General features: G+C 39.8%; 1 protein-coding gene, 1 long non-coding RNA gene and 2 other non-coding genes across 6 annotated transcripts in view; all 4 read left to right on the top strand.

Moving 5' to 3' along the window:
* TAF1D (TATA-box binding protein associated factor, RNA polymerase I subunit D) overlaps window positions 1-17,315 on the top strand; it is a 34,109-nt gene extending 16,794 nt beyond the window's left edge. Inside the window, exons 1-9 of one of the 3 annotated variants that reach the window (XM_060686208.2) lie at window positions 27-85; window positions 4,191-4,265; window positions 5,873-6,266; window positions 9,836-10,011; window positions 10,489-10,531; window positions 11,803-12,006; window positions 12,833-13,009; window positions 13,792-13,932; window positions 17,005-17,315. In XM_060686208.2, coding sequence (XP_060542191.2) covers window positions 81-85; window positions 4,191-4,265; window positions 5,873-6,266; window positions 9,836-10,011; window positions 10,489-10,531; window positions 11,803-11,874 — 765 coding nt within the window. In that variant the 5' untranslated portion in view covers window positions 27-80 and the 3' untranslated portion in view covers window positions 11,875-12,006; window positions 12,833-13,009; window positions 13,792-13,932; window positions 17,005-17,315. Of the gene's footprint in view, window positions 1-26; window positions 86-4,190; window positions 4,266-5,872; window positions 6,267-9,835; window positions 10,012-10,488; window positions 10,532-11,802; window positions 12,007-12,832; window positions 13,010-13,791; window positions 13,933-17,001 lie in introns of those variants that run through there. The other 2 variants (XM_060686210.2, XM_034408665.3) reach the window with 2 other exon arrangements.
* LOC117664480 (small nucleolar RNA SNORD5) lies at window positions 12,334-12,408 on the top strand. Its single transcript, XR_004591074.1, has one exon. It is a non-coding gene; the product is annotated as a small nucleolar RNA SNORD5 (small nucleolar RNA).
* Window positions 17,316-18,098: 783 nt separating the features above from the next.
* LOC148113285 (uncharacterized) lies at window positions 18,099-22,825 on the top strand. Its single transcript, XR_015734374.1, has 4 exons — window positions 18,099-18,600; window positions 19,307-19,357; window positions 21,645-21,704; window positions 22,216-22,825. It is a non-coding gene; the product is annotated as an uncharacterized LOC148113285 (long non-coding RNA).
* On the top strand, window positions 19,736-19,873 carry LOC117664456 (small nucleolar RNA SNORA8). Its single transcript, XR_004591062.1, has one exon. It is a non-coding gene; the product is annotated as a small nucleolar RNA SNORA8 (small nucleolar RNA).
* Window positions 22,826-23,142: the final 317 nt, after the last annotated feature.

Genomic DNA, 23,142 nt, shown 5'->3' with positions numbered 1-23,142 from the left:
ATTTAACGAAGAGTCGCGAGATCAGAAGCCGGTTATATAAGCGGCCCGCCGGCGCTTTCGCGGCCTTGGCGATACGCGCGATGAGGTGAGTAGTTGTGCAATCCGTTGCCATCCGTTCGGTTTCCGATCTCGGTTCGGCGCGGCTCGTTGATTTATTTATCCATCAAGCCTCTATGCCGCCATTTCGATAGAAAACCTGCATCCGATGGACGGCTGTGGCGCTTAATTCGCCCGTCGTGTTAAACCGTAATATGGTTGGATGGGTGGATGGATAGATTTAGGATGATACATAAACTGAGCGATGATGGCTTTCATCAAGCCGGCGGTTTAGCAGTACCTTGGTCTATATAACAAACAAATGACCCATTGGGCTCCCCATGTCAAAACACCTTACCTTATGTGTGGCCAGAATCTGAAAATAACATTTAACACAGCACAGTATTTAAGCAAAATGGTTCGGTTGAGATGGGCATGTGTGGGACTAATGGAGGTAGATTGTAGGGGTGACACCGAAATACAATTTTATCATGTTTTATCTATATCTTAAATTATTGTATTTTATTCCAGGTTCATTTTAAATTGTATTTTATTCCAGGTTCATTTTAAATTGTATTTTGTTCCAGGTTCATTTTAAATTGTATTTTATTCCAGGTTCATTTTAAATTGTATTTTGTTCCAGGTTCATTTTAAATTGTATTTTATTCCAGGTTCATTTTAAATTATATTTTATTCCAGGTTCATTTTAAATTATATTTTATTCCAGGTTCACTTTAAATTGCTTTTATCAAATTGTAGTAATTTGTTTCTGGAACTTTGCACGATATGGCCCAAGGGCTAATCAATCAATCAATGTAATGTAAATAAATTTATGTAAAACTGACGGTTTAGTCCGAGATGCGTGAATCCCTAATTCCGATTTTAAGATAATCCTTGCATAGGAAATGAATAAATTGGAATTGGACAAGTGATCTCCCGTGATTCTCATCCATAATTGATAAAATTCATAGAAATTGACATTTTGAGATGGGCAAAATCCTAAAATAGGCTTATCCCAGTAAAAAAAAAAAATCTACTCTATACTTGGACTCATCCACTCCAAGATAATTATCTAGAGTAAGAAAAGATTTTCCAATATAGCAGTATTCCAGTATTTGGAGGGCTGCCACAAAGCAGAGGGGGTTAACTTATTTTCCAAAACATCAGAGGGCAGGACAAGAAACAATGGATGGAAACTAATCAAGGAGAGAAGCAACCTGGAATTAAGGAGAAACTTCCTAACGGTGAGGACAATTAACCAGTGGAACAGAAGTTGTGAGTGCTCCAACATTGGAGGTTTTAAAGAAGATATTAGACAACCATTTGTCTAAAATAATATAAGGTCTCCTGTTAGTGCAGGGGGTTGGACTAGAAGACCTCTAAGGTCCCTTCCAGCACTCTATTCTGATTTAAAGTTGCTTTTTTCTGTACAATATCTAGAAAGCATAGATTAGGAGACCCTTTAGTGCAGCAGTCACCAACTGGTGGTCCGTGAGAAAATTTTGGTGGTCCGCAGAAAAACTGCATTTTTATATTACACTAAGTCAGGGATCCTCAAACTATGGCCCTTGCAGGGGGGATAAAAATCAATGATTTTTTTAAAAAAAAATCAAAAAAATCAGATTTTTTAAAATTTAAATTGGATTTTTTTGATTTTTATCAAATTTATTTTAATAAAAAACTTTTGGGGTAAAAATCTATCGTAAGATAGTTTTCTATTTAAGATACATAAATAATTTAGTTTATTCAGCATGAAATGGAGCTTAGTTATGTAGCATGAGGCTGTATATTCTGCAACACTGGGACCATCGGTGAGTCAACAGTGGGTCAAAGGAGTAGCAGAGATGACAGCTGCTCTTTAAAAATTATGATTTAAATCGACTTCATTTAAATCAAGCCTTTTTACTAGTGATTTAAGTCATTATTTAAATTGTGATTTAAATCAAATCCACCCTGGGCCCTTGGGCCGGATACGGCCTGCCAAAGCAATGTCCTTCAGGCATTTAGCTTGGCTGCCTGTTTAGTAGCTCCAGTCCCTCCCTCCCTCCTTGGGAGTCCAGGTGCTGGCTATAAGACAAACCTTCATTCTTGGTCGTATTTGAGATTCCTAGCTGCAATGGACAGCAAAGCTAGGGTTGACCTCGGGTGCTTCTCTTTGCTAACAGGCGGCCACGCTAAGGACCTGAAGGACCCCGTCCCATCACTAATTCATATTAGTGGTCCGCGGGATTTAAAGTTATGAATTTAGTGGTCCCTGAGATCCGAAAGGTTGGTGACCCCTGCTTTAGTGTGTATTATTTCTCTTATATGTATCCTAACAATCCTGTGAGGTAGGTTAGGCAGCAAGGTAGTGAAATAGTGATCTACTTCTAGGAGAATATTTTAGAAACTTGGTGGCAGAATGGCAAACTGAATCTGGGTCTCTACATGGAAATGTTTTCAACCAGGTGATAAGAGTTGTTTCCCTGTTGGTAGAGAAAAGGCTAGGTTTATACACCAAATCAAGCCACAATAGGACTCTTTGGATATAGAATAGAATAGAATTCTTTATTGGCCAAGTGTGATTGGACACACAAGGAATTTGTCTTGGTGCATACGCTCTCGGTGTACATAAAAGAAAAGATACATTCATCAAGAATCATAAGGTACAACACTTAATGGTAGTCATAGGGAAACAGTCAAAATAAAAAGGATACCAGCAACAAGGTTACAGTCATAGCATGCTATGTAAACTTGGCAGCATGTTGATGAAGATTCATAGCCATCCAGGTAGAGTTGACTGGAAGTTGGGGCATAGCAAACTTGATTTCTTTTTCTTTTTGTTTGAAATGTTTCACTGCTTATTCAAGTTAGCTTCTTGGGTCTGAGCAAGTTGGTTAGGGGGACCCCCATCTACAGGTAGTTCTCTACTGTAACCGCCCCAAATGAGTTTTGCTCTATTTTATGACCTTTCTTGCCACAGTTGTTAGTAACAAGGTTGTTAAGTGAATCTGGCTTCCCCATTGGCTTGTCAGAAAAGGTAAATACATGACCTTGGGCCACAGCGCACCGCTCATAAGTATAAACCAGGTGACAAGCATCTGAATTTTGATTACACGATCCTCTTGGGGCTGCTATACAAAGGTCGTAAGTGTGAAAAATGGCCATAAGTCACTTTTTTTCAGTGCAGTTATAACTTTGAACAGTCACTAAATGAACTGTTGTAAATCAAGGACTACCGGTATGTCCTCCAGAGTGGTTTCATTTCCTGTCTAATAGGGTGAATAGGGTTGTTTAAGGGAGGGATAGGGGTGGATGTTCCCAAGGTTTCAAACCAAAAAACAAATGCACTTGCCATGACTTGACTTCCAGAAAACTCTATTATTGTTATTAAACCCTTATTAAGGGAGTCAAGTCTTCTAACTTACGGATTCACATATTTGATCTTTGAGATCTCTATATAAATTCTGGCACGTGCTTCAGAACATAAGGGGGTAGATTTTTTGTTGCATATTGACAAGATCTGGAGTGGTCTTTTTAAAGAAAACAAGGAGCTGCTGGAATGCAAATATTGAATACTGCCTGTAAAGCTATACCATTCAGCTCTTTTTTTATTTTTTTTTTATTTTTAATTTGATTTATATGCCGCCCTTCTCCGGAGACTCAGGGCGGCTTACAGTGCATTCAGCAATAGCCTTCATACTTTTGTATATTTATACAAAGTCAGCTTATTGCCCCCACAAACTGGGTCCTCATTTAACCTACCTTAGAAAGGATGGAAGGCTGAGTCAACCTTGAGCCTTGGAGAGATTCGAACCAGCAGTAAATTGCAGGCAGCTGTGTTAATAACAGGGTGCTTTAAACCACTGTAGTACCAAGGCTCTTGTCTGATGGATGCTAATTGTTCCTATAAATTGCAATACTTTTGCTGTTCATTGATTTTAACTGAAAGATTTTGTAGATTACTGGGAGAAAAAGTCCAGTTAGCTTATTAAAAACACTTTTGGTAAATCAGATATGTAAAGAAATCTTTTTTTGCTATGAAGTGTTAAGTAAATCTTGATATTTTGTTTGTTTCTTGTATTGGTTTGTTTGGGATTTCATGGCTTATAGACTGCTTTTGGTATTTCAGCCTTGAATCCGCCGTGAAACTTAATTTTTGTTATCTTTTCAAGGTCGAAAACAAACATGGCTAATGAAACAGAAACGTTAGCAGCTGCAGCTCTTCCTGATAACCAAGTTACAGAAATGTGAGTGCTTTTTATAGAAGTCATGAAATAGTCATATCTTGAATAATAAATTTAGTTCTGCATTTCGTTGCATATATTCAGCATTCAGCAAAAAATATTTTAATTAGGCATATTGGATAGCTGCCTTTTTAGTCTGTATATTGGATTGTCTCCTATTAATACTTTTTCAAATATTGTAGAGGGAAAAAATGAATCGCTTCTCTTCTAGGCTTATGTTGTACATATGAGGGCTCTTAAGGCCTTTTCATTTTGAATTAATAACTGCTGATGAGTGACTCCCAATCATTTCTGTAAGGATATTCTAATGTATACAGATGTATTTAATATCTTGCTTTTTGTCTTTTGATTATTAGTGCAATTTAGAGGACAACTACAGTTAATCCTAAACTTACTACAATTGAGCCCAAAATTTATTTTGTCAAGTGAGAAATTTGTTAAGTGAATTTTGCCCCATTTTATGACTTTCCTTACGACATTTTTTAAATGAATCCCTGCAGTTGTTAAATTGGTAACAGGGTTGTTAAGTGATTCTCGTTTCCCCATTGATTTTGCTCCTGTCAGAAGGTCGCAAAAGTGATCACATGACCCCGGGACACTGCAACCGTCATAAATATGAGTCAGTTGCCAGGCATCTGAATTTTGATCATGTGACCATGGAGGTGTGACAATGGTCATAAGTGTGAAAAACGGTCACAAGTCACTTTTTTCAGTGCCGTTGTAACTTCAAACGGTCACTAAACAAACTAATGTAAGCCAAGGACTACCTGTACTAATGATTCTGGATGGCTTTTATTTTTTTAAAAAAATCTAAAGAACAGAACATCAAACAGGGCTTAAGCATCAGCCTATCCCAAAGCCTGGAAGAATAGGCAGATTTATATACCGTATTTTTCGGAGTATAAGACGCTCCGGACTATAAGGTGCACCTACCTCTGCTTCCCAGCAATTTTCCTCCTTGCAGCAAACAGCCTGCTTTAGTTTCATTTTCATTTTCAGCACAGCCTGATTAGCACAAGAAAAAAAAAATCTGCCTCCCAGCAATTTGCCTCCTTGTAGCAAACAGCGGCAATAGGCAATGGCAATCCCTGCAGCCTGAAACAGCTGAGGATCAGGAGGCCGATCCAACCGACAATCAACTGCTTGTGTTAATCAGGCTGTGCTGAAGCTGAAACAGGCTGTTTGTTGCAAGGAGGTAAATAGCTGGGAGGCAGAGGCCAAAGAGTGGGGGCTAGTGGCGGGGCTACATTCCGTGTATAGGATGCACCCAAATTTTCACCCTCTTTTAGGGGGGGAAAAGTGTGTCTTATAGTCTGAAAAATATGGTATATATAGAGGGAGGGAGGGAGATACAGTATATTGATATATATTGATTTTGTATATATCTTTGGCTCGTGTGCAATTTTATGCAGAGAATGGGTTCTACCATGCTTTGTGGGTGGAACACCTCCAGGTAGTTATTTTGCATCCACCTCTATTGAAAAGTCATTGACCTGAGTAAAAAATGAATCATCCATGTTCAACATTGGTTTGGACTTGCTGGGAGTGGGGGAGAGATGGACAAATCTATAGTGCTACTAGGGAGTAATTCTTACCTTTCATGACTTCAGATCTGGCCCACATTCATCAAAGCACTCGAGGAAAAAAGCTTCGAATTCAGCAAAAGATGCCGGACGGTCCTCTTCTGTGGCTATGCAGAGCGGTCCTTCCCCAGCTTGTATGAAGGCTGAGAGTCAGACAAAGTTACCCAAACCTAAAATTAATCTTCGAGCCCTCTTTGATTACCACTTCACACGAAAGCAGCACCGGTTCCGCAAAAGATGGAACCCTACGGAGACAAAACCACGCACATCTCGCAGATACGTCAGGAAATGGTCGGCTAGGCACAGAATCCCAGAAGAAGAACAAAGGAGGAGAATGAAAGAGAGGGGAATTGTATTTCCCTTCGTGGAGAAATACTACGGCAGGAAGCATCTCCCTTTAAAAACAGTGCAAGAATATGAGGTAAATTACAATTTCACACTATTTTGGGGGGGGGAGGGGGCAGGGAAATACTCAATAGTGTTTTTGAGGCTGTCATCTACCCTCTTGCTGACCTCCAGATGTCTTAACGATGGTTAGGGCCAATGGTTCTGAACAACATCAGTTGGGAAGATTGATCTAGGCCCGTGATGGCGAACCTATGGCATGTGTGTCAGAAGTGGCACGCAGTGCCCTCTTCTGATGGCACGCAAGCCGTCATCCCAGTTCATCTCTGCTGTGCATATGCCCATGCCTCCCACCGGCCAGCTGGTCTTCGGGTCTCTGCCATGCCTTCGCGGGGGCTGGGTGTGTATGAGGGGCCATGCATACATGCATGGGGATGCAGTCTGCGCGGGGGGGGCGTTCGCAGGGGCTGCACATGCATTACATTTTGGGGGTTCAGACACACGCATGTGATTTGTGTTTGCGCTTTGGGCACTCGGTCCAGAAAATGTTAGCCATCACTGATCTAGGCCATGGGTCGGCAACCTGCGGCTCTGGAGCCGCCTGCAGCTCTTTCACTCCTCTGCTGCAGCTCCCTGTTGCACCGGTTCAGTTAAACCAATAGTTAACATTTTCTGCAGTTTCCAGCTAATCTCACCACTGGCTGACCCCGCCCCTTGCCCCTCCCCTCCCAGTCACTCCTCACCTGACCTGAGAAGGTAAGTGTTCTGCCCCAGGTATGGACCCCAAAGAACACAGCACACACAAAGTTTGTACAAAACTTAATTTACTAAAATAACTCAATCTTTTTCAAAACAAAGGTTGTTAATAAACTTTCTTAACAGCCTACAAGAAACCAAAGATAAAGTAATCACAATCTTAATAAGGTTGACAGAAAGCCCAGAAGCAATTTGCAGAGAATCCAGACGCGAAGGAGAGTGAACTAAAGTTGTTCCCTACAAATTGCTTCAGTCGGTGTTCCTCCTTAAATAGGCTAAGGGAGTGGCCAATTAGCCCCAAGCCTTACTCTCAAGGAGACCTCCTCCTGAGGAGCCACTCCTGCCTTTTGGCAGGTCTGCGCGCCCGTGCATCGAGAAGAGGCTCCTCCTCTTCGTCCTCTTCACTTAAGGAAGGTTCTGAAGGCCCTGGCTGAATCCCTGCCTCTGGCACCACATCTCCATCCTCCTCATTGTCTGACTCGAGTGCCAGCTGCACAGGCTGCTGGCACAGCACCACACCAGCCTCCTTGCTGTCAGAATCAGCTACAATCCGCACAGGCCGCTGACGGGCCACAACAGTAAGAGACTTGCCCCAGGCTCCCCACGCTCTGTCATAGGGCCGCGCAGTGGGGAACACGGCGAGGCGATGGCCGGAGTCTTAGTGCGGGAGCGAAGGTGCACTGTACTTGCCTTTACGTGGCAATGTCGCAGTACATTTGCGCTTAAGGCAGCCCTCGCCTCCCGCCGCTTTGGGCTCAGAGCTGTAAGCCGCGTGCTGTTGCTAGGAACGAGTGGGGCAGGGTCACATTGTGGCTCCGTGTCATAATGGGGTCCAGGACCCCGTCTTCCCCATTGTGAAGCACACTAAATTTTTGCTGTGCTGCAATTTTTGGTTTGCTGCAGATGGGTCATTTAAGTTCAGCTTTTTTATTTCATAAAAACGAGGACTCAAATATTTTTGCTTGAAAGTAACCTTCCACCCAGCGTCTTTTTTTTCCAGAGTTCAAAATGTTTTTGTTGCATGCAGAAATACAAATTTGTTTTCTCTGTAGCAGTTCATTGATTTCATAAATGCAACACACTATAGTTTTTTTTAATACATAACATAAAGGTAAAAAATGGTATAATGCAGTATTGCCTTCATTTTAGATGTCAAAAATGTCTAAATTTCTAAAAATGTCAAAAATGAGTATGAATATTCATATACCGGAATAGATCAGCCAGTGGGGGCTGTTTGGATAGACATGGTAACAGGTCAACCAGGGTGGATTTGATTTAAATCGAGTTGAATCAATTTAAATTATGATTTAAATCACTAGTAAAAAGGCTTGATTTAAATCAACTCGATTTAAATCATAATTTTTAAAGAGCAACTGTCATCTCTGCTACTCCTTTGACCCACTGTTGACTCACCGATAGTCCCAGTGTTGCAGAATATATAGCCTCGTGCTACATAACTAAGCTCCATTTCATGCTGAATAAACTAAATTATTTATGTATCTTAAATAGAAAACTATCTTACGATAGATTTTTACCCCAAAAGCTTTTTATTAAAATAAATTCGATAAAAATCAAAAAAATCCGATTTAAATCCAAAAAATCTGATTTTTTTTTTATTTTTTTAAAAAAATCATTGATTTTTATCCACCCTGAGGTCAACCAATGGGGACTTTGGGAAACTGAAACATAGTATGGGGCCATAAGAGACAGTTTGGAGTCTGGGCATGGCTTAGACTTACTGAACTGTATATAAGAGTTGGTTTGGCCTCTGTATAATATATTAGCCTCTGTATTTGTCTACTCTGTAATGACTCGCTTCCATGAATATTGCTTCTGTGTTCCTGATATTGTATGCTGAATTCTGCTGTATGGTATTGTATATAAAGAAGTTTCTTATATGTAGTTGAATCCTGCAGAATTATTTAATTGTGTCTGATTGTGTGTCCTGCAACAAACACTTTGAGAAAAAAGATTTTGTGGCTCCCGGTGTTCTCTTTTCTGTGGGGAAACTGGTCCAAATGGCTCTTTGAGTGTTTAAGGTTGCAGACCCCTAATCTAGGCTCTGTTTCATTGAGTGCTTGGCTGCTTCTTGATTGTCTTGATGGAAGGAGAACTGTGCAGTCCTAATAATAGAATAGAATAGAAATAGAAATAGAAATAGAAATAGAATAGAATAGAATAGAATAGAATAGAATAGAATAGAATAGAATAGAATAGAATAGAATAATCGAATTTTTTATTGGCCAAGTGTGACACACAAGGAATTTGTTTTGGTGCATATGCTCTCAGTGTACCTAAAAGGAGAATATTTGTAGCTCTGGGTTGACACGAGGGGTCCTTGCTGCTCTCTCAGCTTGCTTGTTTTCTTGCAGACTTTTCATTACCCAACTAGGTAACATTATCAGTGCTAGTCTTTCTGGCTGACAGTTTTTGTCACCTGTTAACTTGAGTGGATTTCAAGCTTGCACTTTCGTTTGTGTCTGAAACAGGGTGGATTTGATTTAAATCAAAATTTAAATCATGATTTAAATCGCTAGTAAAAAGTCTTGATTTAAATCAACTCGATTTAAATCATAATTTTTAAAGAGCAACTGTCATCTCTGCTACTCCTTTGACCCACTGTTGACTCACCGATAGTCCCAGTGTTGCAGAATATACAGCCTCGTGCTACATAACTAAGCTCCATTTCATGCTGAATAAACTAAATTATTTATGTATCTTAAATAGAAAACTATCTTATGATAGAGTTTTACCTCAAAAGTTTTTTATTAAAATAAATTCGATAAAAATCAAAAAAATCTGATTTAAATAAAAAAAATCTGATTTTTTTTAAAAAAATCATTGATTTTTATCCACCCTGGTCTGAAAAAAAATACCCTTCTCTCCCAGCATGCGGCTTTGAAGGGGTTTTTCAAATACATTGAAATGTTGAAATATGAAGATCATTTGAAGAAGTCCTTGACGCGGTTGAATGCTGGGGGTGATCTTGAAAATGAATGTCTGGAATCACGGAGGCACAAATATATGGATGACGATGGACCCATTTCTCCCATTGCAGAGACCAGGTAAGATATTAATGAGACTTTCTAAATTGGGTTTTGCAATCCAAAAATCAGAACTTGCAGCCACAATTGTGTGATCATTGAAATTGGCTCTTTAGTGTCAACATATAATCCTGACAGGCCATATTATTTTATCTAATACCTTTGGAGTAATGCTTCTGATGAAATTTTACTCAAAGGCCATTTTTTCCAATTGATAAAAGCATCCAAACATTTTCAGGAATTAAGAATTTAGCTGCCAAAAGCAAAATTGTAATCAGCTTTGTCCCTATTCTCTCCATTGAACATAACATAGGTATGGATAGTCCTTCACTTAAATAAATGGTTTTAATGATCATGGTTGTCATTTTTAAACCCCTTCACCAGGTTATTGTTTTTATTTTTGTAGTTTGGAAGCCGCCTAAGATCTCTTTGAGCAAGTAGGCAGGTGTAAAAATTTTCTAAATAAATAAGTCTAATAGGATCATTGTTCTGTTTCAGCAATGAGGATTCTGGTAATGAAGACATTGGTGCCAAAATAGTGGTAAGTTGCCAGTAACCAAAGCTTGTTACATCAATTCTACTGTCACACTCTGGTTTTTACTTCTCCCTCCTTAACTTGAGAAATGCATTAGAAGTGAGACAGTAACACAATAAGTCATGTACAAAGCGGTCAAAAAGGAGCCTTCCTATTGTCCATATTCCTACAGGTATCCCTCTACTTACGACCACAAATTGGAACCAGAATTTCTGTCATAAGTCATTGCCATCTCACATTGAAACAGACCTAATTTTACGATAATTTTTACATCGTTCATTAAGCAAATCCAGTTTCACCGGTGTCTATTTTTGCTGGAAAGTGGCAAAAAAAAAAAAACCCCATTGGAAATCATGATTATATGACCACCGGCTGTTGCAACTGGTGGTACATGTGGCAATTTGTGATCATGTGAACGGAGAGGTAGTGCAACTGTTGTGAGTGCAACTATAGCTGTAAATCACTTTCTCTAAGGCAGGGGTATCAAACTCATGTCGTCATGTGACGTATTGGGACTTTTCCCCCCTTCGCTAAACCGTGCAGGGGTGTGGTCAGCACATGACGCATCCGGCCCATGGGCCAGGAGTTTGACAGCCCTGCTCTAAAGTGTAAATGGTTGTAACTTGAAGACTATCTGTATTTGAAAGCCATCCTATGGCTCAGTGGCATCATTTTGGATCCTGCAGAACAAACCCAAACCCAATTCCCACTCCGCCCCCAGTCCACTGACAGCAATGTGATGACCGGAACTCCCAGTGCTAGGCAGATAACAGGTCACCCTCATGATCGGCCTTGAAATGAGGCTGGAACCAGCTGGGAGGGAATCTGCTCCATCTCAGAAGATAGTCCCCCTTCCCTAATTCCCAAGCGGTTACAGTCTGTTTAACAGTAATAAGAGTTGGAAGGGACCTTGGAGGCCATCTAGTCCAACCTCCTCACTCAGGAGACCTGTACTAGGGATTTGAACGGCCGAACTGCTGACCTTTCTGATCGACAAGCTCAGTGTCTTAGCCACTGAGCCACTTAGTCAGGCTACTCAAAGCAAAAGCTTGCGAAAAATGCCAGCGAGCCCAACAGAATGGCAGGACACGATGATGGACCTCAGAGCTCCAACCACTAACCCAGGGCATGCCACGTTTCCAGAATGCAGCAGATCTGCCTGCCTGCTTGTTCCCAAAACAACATCCTACAAATGAATTTCAAAGATTCTGCTTAATTGCTCTGATTTTAGCATTCTTTTTTTTTTTTTAAATGCCCTGCTGGTTTCTCTTTTCCAGGACAATAGTTGTTTCATACTGAGCAGCAAAATTCCCAAGAAAAAGAAGAAGTTGAACTCGAGGAGAAAATGAACGGCAACTTTTGTTAGAATTCAGGATATTTAAGTGGATTGCCTAGAACGCATGCAAATAAAGTTTTAATGTTCTGAAGATCCAAGCTACCTTAAATAAAGTCTCTTAAAAGCAAGCAAAATATAAGACCAGGTATTTAAATATAATTTTCCTTTCTTTCCTCTCAGCGCTTTGCTGTATAATTCTTTCTGAACATCAGACAGTGGCTTTTATATCTGTATAAACTGCTTTTCAGAGTATGTGCACAGATTTTGCATGACAATGAGTATTAATCTCTGTTTTGTTGCAATGAGCGTATATACTTTTCATTCACTCTCTTATCCTAATGTATTAAAAGTTGTTAGATCATTCAAAATTTGCATTTATATGGTGTCAGTTTTAAATTCTTGGTATTGCTCCCTAAATCCAGTAATCCGGATAACTAGGATATTTATAATTGGATTTAAAATCTGCACTGCTGTTCCTGTGATGACTCTTTTTAGTTCAACTGCTAAATGATTCACAAATGAACTAAATCTTAACACTCTGATTGGAACTGGGTGCAGGGGAAATTGTTAGCCTGAGGCAGCTTGAACAAATTGGCTACCTGAAGAAACGTCGATAAGGAAAAAAGGGAACACAGTAAATGATGCAGAACCTGAGAAAATGCTGCAAATTGATGTGCACCTTTTTTTTTTTTAATTTGATTTATATGCCGCCCTTCTCCGAAGACTCAGGGCGGCTTACAATGCGTTAAGCAATAGCCTTCATTCTTTTGTATATTTTATACAAAGTCAGCTTATTGCCCCCACAAACTGGGTCCTCATTTCACCTACCTTAGAAAGGATGGAAGGCTGAGTCAACCTTGAGCCTTGGAGAGATTCGAACCAGCAGAAATTGCAGGCAGCTGTGTTAATAACAGGGTGCACTAAACCCCTGTACTATCAAACCTGATGTGTTTTTTCTCCCTTTGAACTAGCAAAACCACTGAATGTCCTCCATGATGTGCATGTATTTCAAATGAAGGCTCAAGGATGACTGCATGAGGCAAAAAAAAAATGAGACTGATCTTCCGCAAGAAGTGTTTGTGATTTCCCCATTCCTGAAACGCCTCAGCTTGGAAAATGGATGCATTCAGACTCTCGCGTCGACTGTGGTACTTTAGATTTGCTCAATTTCTCCTCACTCAGATCAATTTCATTGTGTTTTCTTGGCCTCCTAAAAATTTTGATGAAGGGCAACGGCGGCCACAATGCCCCCCCCCCCCTTGAGGGATTACACTTGGAAATCTCTAATCTGGTAGCAGACTAAGAAAGGTTATGGGGGAAAAGTGTTGTAATTCGGCTAAAAAGCATACCGGCCTTGGTCTCTGCAGCCAAATGAAGCCATTGTGAGTCAGCTGGATTTTTTTAATTGGAGCCTGTCCTCTCTATCTGCTTGATGATCTGCTTTGCTCAGAGCTTCCCCCCCCTCCCCAAGTTTAAACATCATGTCCATTTCTGCAGTTAGTTGTCTTTCAAGCAGTGGTGGGTCATACCAGTTCAGGCGAACCGGTAGCAGTTATTTGGCCTGGGTCGCTGAACTGGTAGCAATAGCTGGCGGACCAAGCCAGAAACAGAAAGGGGTTTTTAAAAAATGAGCCTCATATGTTCAGAACAGAGAAGTCGCCTAAGCACCCTGACGACCATTAGTGGGATTGGCCTACCTGTACAAGAATGGGACCCTATTCCCTCTGTTAGCTTGACATAGAGAGTCAAGATTAAGAAAAGTGCAAGTGACGAGGGCGGCAGTGAAAGAACAATGTGGAAACATCTTAAAGTTAAAGGCAAATAACACTTTTATGTATGTACTTGTGTACCTCTTTTATTGTTTTATTCTTATTTAAGTAGTAAGTGCACAAAATTAAAAACTTCCTTTTTGTATTGCTGCTTTTTTCAGGTTTCATTAGGGCAAAGAATTCAGTGACTTGGCCACTTGAGTCACATGACTGACAAGCCACCTCCCCACCAGTCACATCACCGACAAGCCACGCCCAGAGAACCGGTAGTAAAAGATTCTAAAACCCACCACTGCTTTCAGGTACTTGATCTGCATCATGTAGTGACTTAAGATCTGAGTCGAATTGCTTCCTTTAGTTTTCAAGAACAATTGAGCTGATTGACACCTGAGCTTTGACTTTAATAGAACATAAACTGGACAGAAATTCAGAAGGTGGCTTGGACTGCTGTCCTCTAGCACATAGTGCAATGCAATCCAGTTGCAGCTACGCTAAAAAAAAAAGCTGGTTTTCTTGTTTTGCTTTGTAATTGGCCATCAATACTATCTGGAAAAGAACAGGCCTGCCATTCAGCTTAGGCAGGAAGTGAGTTTGCATTATTTCCTTCTCCCCCAAAGAAATCTTTCTTTAAAAAAAAAAAAAAGTTTTATATTAAATAAACGTTAAAAACATTGGACACAGTGTGACCATCCTGGTTTTGTCATTTCCATACATGTTTTTAACATAACAAATATAATTACTACTTGTCATACTTCGCTGTTTTGATCTTATAAACATATCCCTTGTCCTCATTTGTATATTTATCTAAATATTGTCCATTTTCTGTTCTACGAACCCTAAATCTTTTCTTCTCCGACTCCTTTTCCTCCTTTCCAACCATTGGTACAATTTATTCCATATTTCAAAGTATTCTGTTTCACCCTTATTTTTAAGTTCTAATGTCAGCCTGTCCATTCCTGCACAGACCAAGATATTCTTTATTATTTCTTCTTCCAGGGGGATTTCTTCATTTTTCCAATATTGCGCATAAACCAGTCTTGCTGTAGTTACAACATGCAGCATTAAGTATATCTGTCCTTTGTCATATTTCTCTTTTGTGATTCCTAGTAGGAATAATTCTGGTTGCAAATCTATATTTTGGTCTAGTACAGTGTTTCTCAACCTTGGAAGCTTGAAGATGGGTGGACTTCAACTCCCAGAATCCCCCAGCCAGATTCTGGGAGTTGAAGTCCACCCATCTTCAAGTTTCCAAGGTTGAGAAACACTGGTCTAGTATCTCTTCCAACCATGTCTTTATCCGATGCCAAAATTCCCTGGCTTTTGTACATAGCCATCACATGTGATAAAAGGATCCTATCGCTGAGTTACATTTCCAACATTGCGGTAAATTCCTGCTCATTTTTGCTAACCTTGTAGGCGGAAGGTGCCACCTGTAGAACATTTTACATAAATTTTCTTTATATGCAGTGGCTAAGGTTAGTTTCCTGTTTCTCCCCCATAAGTCTTGCCATTTGTCCAGATCAATATTATAACGAAAATTTTGGGCCCCCGCTACCATGGTTTCCTTCACTTGTTCTTCCGCCATTTTATATTCCAATAAATATTGATAAGTTTTCTTTATCGCCTTTTCATCCGCTCCTAATAAAATTTTGTCTAATGCCGTTAATTCTTAATATCCCATTCTTTTCTATTTTTCATATAGTGTGATTTAATCTGTAAGTATGCCCACCCATTCCAATTCTATCCCTTCCTCTTGTAGTTCTTTTCTAGATTTTAGTTCCCCTCTTTCGTTTAGAATATCCTTATATGTAACTACTTTCCCCAAATTCATGAAATTTGGATGCACCAACACTTCTAACACCCCTAATTCCAGGCTGGAATTTCCATGTAGTTCTGTTGCTTAACTTTTGTCCAAACTTCAAAAATAGATAGTCTGACATGATGCCTTTGGAAGTACTGGTGAGCTTTATGTCTGCTATCCTATTTGCATATCATGTCCTTCCAATGTTAATAACCTCCTATTCTTTAAATTTATCCATTCTCTTGCCCAAGTAAGTGTTGCAGCTTGATAATATCTTTCCCAGTCAGATAGGTTGAATCCTCCTCTTTCTTTAGCCTCTTGTAATAATTTTAATTTAATTCTAGGTCTTGCCAGATAAATTTAGATATTGTCTTGTTCAAATTTCTAAAATATTCTTTGTCTAATTTTATGGGTATATTCTGAAATAGGAAAAGAATTTTTGGCAAGATGTTAATTTTTACGGTTGCGATTCTCCCCATGAGGGAGAGTTGCAACTTTTCCCATCTTTCCAGATCCGCCTTAATTTGATCATTTAATTTGTTGTAATTGTTCTCTTTGTTATACATCTTGCTGTTAATAATATTCCTAAATATTTCACTTTTTTTGTTATTTAAAGACTTATTCTCTCCTTCATTTCCTTTTTCTGTATTTTGTAGATATTTTTGGCTATCATTTTGGTTTTTTCCTTATTTACTCTCAATCCAGCTACTTCCCCATATTCTCCCAGTACTTCCATAAGCCGCAGACTAGATTGTAGTGGCTCTTCTATAATATACTGTTCAAAAAAATAAAGGGAACACTAGCAGAAGACATCCGAGATCTAAATGAATGAAATAGCTTTATTAAATACTTCGTTCTTTACATACAGTAGTTTATACACTGTTTAAACAACTAAAGGGAACACAAAACTACTTTATGTAACGAACAAAATATTTAATAAGGCTATTTCATTCATTCAGATCTCGGATGTCTTCTGCTTGTGTTCCCTTTATTTTTTTGAGCAGTGTATATACAAGATCATCTGCAAAGGCTTGCAGTTTATACACTTCTTTCTTAATTTCCAGTCCTTTAATTCTTGTTAATGCCTCTAAAGTTAATATGAACAGTAGCGGCGATAACGGGCATCCTTGCCTCGTACCTTTCTGAATCGGGAAACTTGGTGTTACTTCCTCATTTATTATGACTTGCCTCTTGATTGGAGTATATTGCTTTAAACAGATTTATAAAGTTTTCACTGAATTCCATATATTTTAACTCTCTCAATATAAAATCCCAATTTACCCCAAAGAAAACTTTCTGATTCAAAGTAGAGGCTAATGAGCGCCTTTAAAACATCCAAGCAGGAAAATAAAGAGTTTTGATTTTTCTGCAACTGGTTGGTTAAGATATAGACCCGGGTGTAGGCAACTCTGGTCCCTTTACAGCCTGTGGACTTCAATTCCCAGAAGTCCCAGGGGGTTGAAGTTCACAGGTCATAAAAGGACCAGAGTTGCCAACCCTTGAATATAATCTGCATTTTGTAGTTTTCTATGATATTCTGATATTTAGAATTTTTCCCATTTTCATTCAGCAGCACAACTCCACAACAGCCGGCCACTATCTACCGCCGAACACAACATACTACTGAAAGGCCTAAACTATCACCCAGGGGAATGCCAATCAACTAGAATTCTTTGCCAGCCTTAGAAGGAGCATTTAAAACCCCGGGATTCCCCAGAGATGCAAGAAAGCATCCGACAAGAAGAAGACAAGTACAGAACCAACTCGGAGCAGAAGACAGAGCAGCCCTCAGAAACCTAAAGAGGTATCAAATTATCAACATCCTTCCAGCAGATGAAATTTGAACCCAGGGTTGTCATGGATACATTAAAATATATACAAAAAGCAAAAGAATTATTAGAAGAGAAACTTACATGAGTCCCACAGAAAAATGAATCCTCTGGATCAAAAGAAAGCTCAGCGACCTCACCAAGAAAGGGCAAATCACCAAAGAAGACCAGGGAAACCCAACATACAACATGGCTGACTAAAAAGCTCAGATACCTCACAGAGGGAAGCAAATACTCCCAACAACTCAGTACAGTGCCTCCCAAGTAATCCAAGACGTAGGCGAAGACAAAAGCATCTTTGTCGTTTGACGTCACAGCTCGTTTTACATCCGTAGATCCAAAATTAGCCCAAAGAATCCGTGACGGCACTAATGTCTGTTAAAAAAAAAACCAACAACCTTGGATTTTCTTGCTTTGCTTCGTAACTGGCCATTTACATACCATCCAGAGAAAGTCTGCAATTCAGCTTATGCTTATTCTCTCCTTCGGGAGAAGGGCGGTATATAAATCCAAATAAACATATGCAAGAAGTAAGTTTGTCATTATTCCATTTTCCTACCACAAAAAAAAATCTTGTTTCAGATTCAAAGTGGGTGCTAGTAGGGTGCTTCTTTAAAACCTACAGAAGGAAAAGAGTTTTGATTTTCTGCCACAGATTAAGATGAAGACCAGGGATGGACAACTACAGGCCTCTTTATGACCTGTGGACTTTCAACTCCTAGAAGTCTCGGGGTTGAAGTCCACAGGTTTGTAAAGGGGCCAGAGTTGTCCACCCCTGATACAGATTGTGTTTTGTAGTTTTCTTACGTATTCTGACGTTTAGGATTTTTTTCCTACTTTGGCGCAGCACAACTCCAGGTTTTGCCTGACCTCTCAGACAGAAGCCATGGAGCCAGTGCTAAGAATATAACCTTCTTTGCAACCCACAGCTAATTTGTATTTGCTGTGTTACTTAAATGAAGGGACATTGTAACATCTGGGCTTTTAGACTAATCTGAAAGAATGAAGTTGGTTGAAAGCTACAAGAAACCTTACAGGTCGCCCTTGACTTATGATGAGCCCCTGAACATAATATCTGGGGTCTTGGGTTAATGTTAGAGTAATCTGAAAACACGGAGTCTGCTGATTGGTGTGAGAAACTTTACAGGTGTTCCTTGATTTATGACCAGTCACTCTGGGACTTTTACGACAGACCTCCCTGGGGTTATAACCCAAGGCCCAAATAGAGCTTTGGTGGCGCAGCAGACTAAACTGCTGTTAAGTAACACCAGCTGCCTGCAATTACTGCAAGTTCAAATCTCACCAGGCTCAAGGTTGACTCAGCCTTCCATACTTTTGAGGTAGATAAAATGAGGACCCGGTTTGTGGGGGCAATAAGCTGACTGTATAAAAGCCCTACTAAGCAGGTATATACAAAAGTATGAAGGCTATTGCTTAAAGCATTGTAAGCCGCCCTGAGTCTCCAGAGAAGGGCGGCATATAAATCGAACCAATAAATAAATAAATAAATAAATAAATTCCAATAACTCCTCCCCCCTCCCACAGTCCCATGACTGCACTTCAGGCCCTTGACAGCTGGGTCACATAGAAGTATAGAATAGGATAGAAATGCAAATAGAATTAATTTTGTTATGAGATCGAATTGTAAATAGAAGTTGCGATAATTTAAACGATGTAAATTTAAGATAGAGATATTTTGAGTAAAGAGATTAAATAGGTTAGAGATACCGATGCAGAAAAGTTGTTACTAGTATTGAAAATTTGATGTTTGTTTTTGTTTGTTTATATTTTTTGTGTGTCTTGTTTTTTTGTGTATTATGTTTCTTTTTGTACTGTGTATTTTAATTGGAAATTTAATAAACATTTTTTAAAAAATAACAATAAGAATGGAATAGAATAGAATTATAAAGCTTCTCTATTCTAAGTCGCACAACATCAAACAGTTTCTGCTAGTAAAATTAAACCTTTCATTGCTTTAACATAATGCACTGTATTTGCGATATTGATAAGAATGTTTCCTGATTCATGGACAATTCTTGATTTCAGACTCTTGGAAAATCAAGGTTGGAAAACCCAATTTTGGGGGAAGATAAAAAGGTACGTTGGCACCCATTAGTACTTGGGATATGTGAAATAATTGGTTTCGGAGATGAATAACGAAGGGATGCAAACTGCTTATTTGTGAAATGTTTCACATCCCTTAATTCAGTGGTTCTCAACCTGTGGGTCGGGACCCCTTTGGGGGTCGAATGACCCTTTCACAGGGGTCGCCTAAGACCATTGGAAAATACATATTTTCAATGGTTTTAGGAATAATTTTATGGTTGGGGGTCACCACAACATGAGGAACTGTATTAAAGGGTCGCGGCATTAGGAAGGTTGAGACCCACTGCCTTAATTAATATGTGGTTTGGGGCTGTGCAGTATACATGTGTCTTTGTAGCTCTGAAAAAAAAAAAAAAAAAAAACGATAACCGCACTGTATGGTATCTGCAACCAGCAGTTGTTCCTGATGGCTTGTTCAAAAAACAGTGCAAGATCAGTTCAGCATGTGGCATCGTTGGTTCTCAAGCTGCCGTGCTTGTGCAACCTGGTATTTTTGTTGAGACAAATGAGAACAGTGAAAAGTGTTGGTTCAGGCCAGTGGTGAAATCTAACATTTGTTACTACCAGTTCTGTGGGCGTGGCTTGGTGGTGGGGGGTAATGTGACGGTGGGCATGGCCAATTTATTTTTTTTACTTTTAAAACCATTTTTTACATGTAAAACCATGTAAAAAAATGCTTTCAAAAGGCTGACGATCCCAGCTGAGTTGCCTGATTGTCAAGAGGGTTTTTAAAAAACCCTCTGACGATCAGGCAACTGAGCTGGGATCGTCAGAGCCATTTAAAAGAAAAAAATGCCTCTGATGATTGCGCGGCTCAGCTGGGCATGGGGGGCGGGGGCATGGATTTTTGCTACTGGTTCTCCGGACTGCCCTGCCGCCTTTGCTACCTACTCACCCGAGCCGGTCCGAACCGGGAGCATTTCACCCCTGGTGAAAAGTTCACCAGTGTGCATAAAAGGAAATTCAACATTTTAGAACTCACAGTTAACACTACTGCGCTATTGTGATCGGTGTAACAAGCAGCTCATCTGTTGCTGGGTTTTCTCTCCCATCACAAGACAATTCCTGGGACAAACCAAGTGCTGGTATTCCTCCATTTACGACCACAATTAAGCCCAAAGTGTATGTTGAGTGAGTTTTGCCCCATTTTTCTCACCCTGTTTGTTAAGTGAATTGCTGCAGTTCTTAAATTACCGTTTCCCCCAAAATAAGACATCCCCTGATAATAAGCCCAATTGGGCTTTTGGGTGCATGGCAATAAGGCTAAGCACTTACCGTATTTTTCAGAGTATATAAGACACACCTTTTCCCCCCTAAAAGGGGGTGAAAATTTAGGTGTCTTATACACCAAATGTACCCCTGCCCACCCACTGGCCCCCACCCTTTGGCCTCTGCCTCGCAGCAGTTACCTCCTTGCAAGCAAACAGCAAGAAAAAACAGCTCCTTTCAGCTTCAGCACAGGCTAATTAGCACACCTTGATTGGATTGGCCTCCCAACTCTCAGCTGATTTGCTCTCAGCTGTTTTGCGCAGGGCTCTGCTGCTTGCTGCAAAGAGGTAAATTGCTGGAGCAGATTTTTTTTTTCCTTGTGCTAATCAAGCTATGCTGAAAACGAAAATGAAAGTAAAGCAGGCTGTTTGCTGCAACGAGGCAAAATTGCTCAGAGGCAGAGGGAGATTTCTTTTTCTTCTTTTCCTCACCAAAAAAGGTAGGTGCGTCTTATACTCTGAAAAATACGGTATTTCAGGATTCAAAAAAATAGAAGACAGGATCTTATTTTTGGGGAAACACAGCAACATGGGTGTTAAGTAAATCTGGCTTCCCCATTGACTTTGCTTTTCAGATGGTCGCAAAAGGGAATCATGTGACCCCAGGATACTGCAACCGTCATAAATGTTAGTTGTCAAGCACCCGGATGTAAATCATGTGACCATGGGGATGCTGCTACCGTCCTAAGAGTGAAAAACGGTCATAAGTCAGTTTTTCAGTGCCATTGTATGTTCGAACAATCACTAAACAAACTGTTGTAAGTCGAGGACTACAGGTAGTCCTCGGCTTATGACCACAATTGAGTCCCAAACGTGAGATGTTTATTAAGTGAGTTTTGCCTAATTTTACAACCTTTCTTGCCACGGATATAATAATAATGTCACTAAGTTAGTGACACGGTTGAAGCAGTGGAAATTCTGGACCCAATAGCGGCCATATGTCAAGGACTACTTGCATTACACAGCCTCTATTCCTGAAAAATATCATCATAAAATATTTTCTATTCCAGAAAAATCCCGACAAGGAACAACTAAAAGCAAGCTGCAGTCATTTGAGCAAATCTTTGAAGGTAATACTGTCTTTTTTTTTTTTTAAGGGAATACCGTTTGTACCGTGACTTAGATTTAAATTCTTGCCTCACCGAAGTACTCACATGTGGGCACATCTCATTTTGTGTCTGCCAAGCAGTGCAATGAGGCTACAGAAAACACAGGTTGTGCTTCCATCATTGTAAAACAAGTTATATTGGTGACAATGAGACCTGGGATAAATTTATTCTGCAAGTTTCGTTAGCAAAGGAATGATATCGGAAGGTTATACGAGTTAGCGCTAGAGTCTTACATTGCCAACTCCGCATTTTGGGTTGCTAGTCCCTGTATCAGATCTTTTGATGCTGACTGGTGATGATAAGATATGGTAGCTCATAAATTAAGGGTTGGTTTATGCCGCTGGTACCCAAAAGTAACATGGTAAATCAGTTCAATAAAACACATTCATTGAAGTGGAAAAAAGAAACTACATTAGAGGAAAAGCTTACCAGATTTAGACAAAGCAAACCTTTTCTCTGTCTTTTTTTAAAGGAATCCAAAATCTGCATCTATGGCTCAAGCTGTCATGCTGTTGATCCCAGAAGATCCCAGGTCCCAGATGCACATTTCAGACTAAAATCTCAAGGAACAACTAGGACAGACCACACCAGAGCATATAGAAAGGCTGACAAGCCACAGTCAAGATTCCTTCCCCAAGATAAGCTGGAGAAAGAGAAGCCAAACTAAACCCTAGAATCAAAGATGAACCGGAGCCCAAATGGCTGGTCAAGATGTCCAGGCTGCCCACTATCTTCCGCAGAAGACAACATGCTACATTAAAGCCTAAACTATAACCCAGGGGATGCTTATTGCTGTGAGTCGCCCTGAGTCCTTGTAAATAAATAAATAAATAAATAATGCCAGTCAACTAGAATTCTTTGCCAGCCTTAGAAGGAGCAGTTTGGATTCCCTACGGAGATCCAAAAAAAAAAAAAAAAAAAGCATTAGAAAGAAGAACAAGAACAAAACCAACTCAGAGCAGAAGACAGAGCAGCCCTCAGAAACATAAAGAGGTACCAATCATCATCCTTCCAGGATCATCAATCTCTTCCAGGGTTGAAACCAGGGTTATCATTGGCTACGTCAGAAATGCATACAAAAAGCGAAAAGAATTATTAAAGAATACAAACTTACATCCTTTCGCCGTGCCCTTAAGACTACTGTTTCAACAGGCTGGGCTGGCGTAAATAATGAATTTTAATGGGTGTTTTAGTTTTAGGGCCAAATTATTTAATATGTTTTAAACTGTTTTTAAATTTTATGGATATATGTGTTTTATTATTGCTGTGCAGCGCCCTGAGTCCTTCAGGAGAAGGGCGTTATAAAAATTTAAATAATAAATAAATCATGGTGAACACCGATCCAATAGAAAAATGAATCATCTGGATCAAGGGAACGCTCGGCGACCTCCCCAAGAAA

This window comes from Pantherophis guttatus, chromosome 5 (assembly GCF_059756535.1).
Source record: "Pantherophis guttatus breed Tessera chromosome 5, ASM5975653v1, whole genome shotgun sequence".
Lineage (NCBI taxonomy): Eukaryota > Metazoa > Chordata > Lepidosauria > Squamata > Colubridae > Pantherophis > Pantherophis guttatus.
Note: the sequence above shows the minus strand (reverse complement) of the source record. Positions and strands in the feature narration are given on the sequence as shown.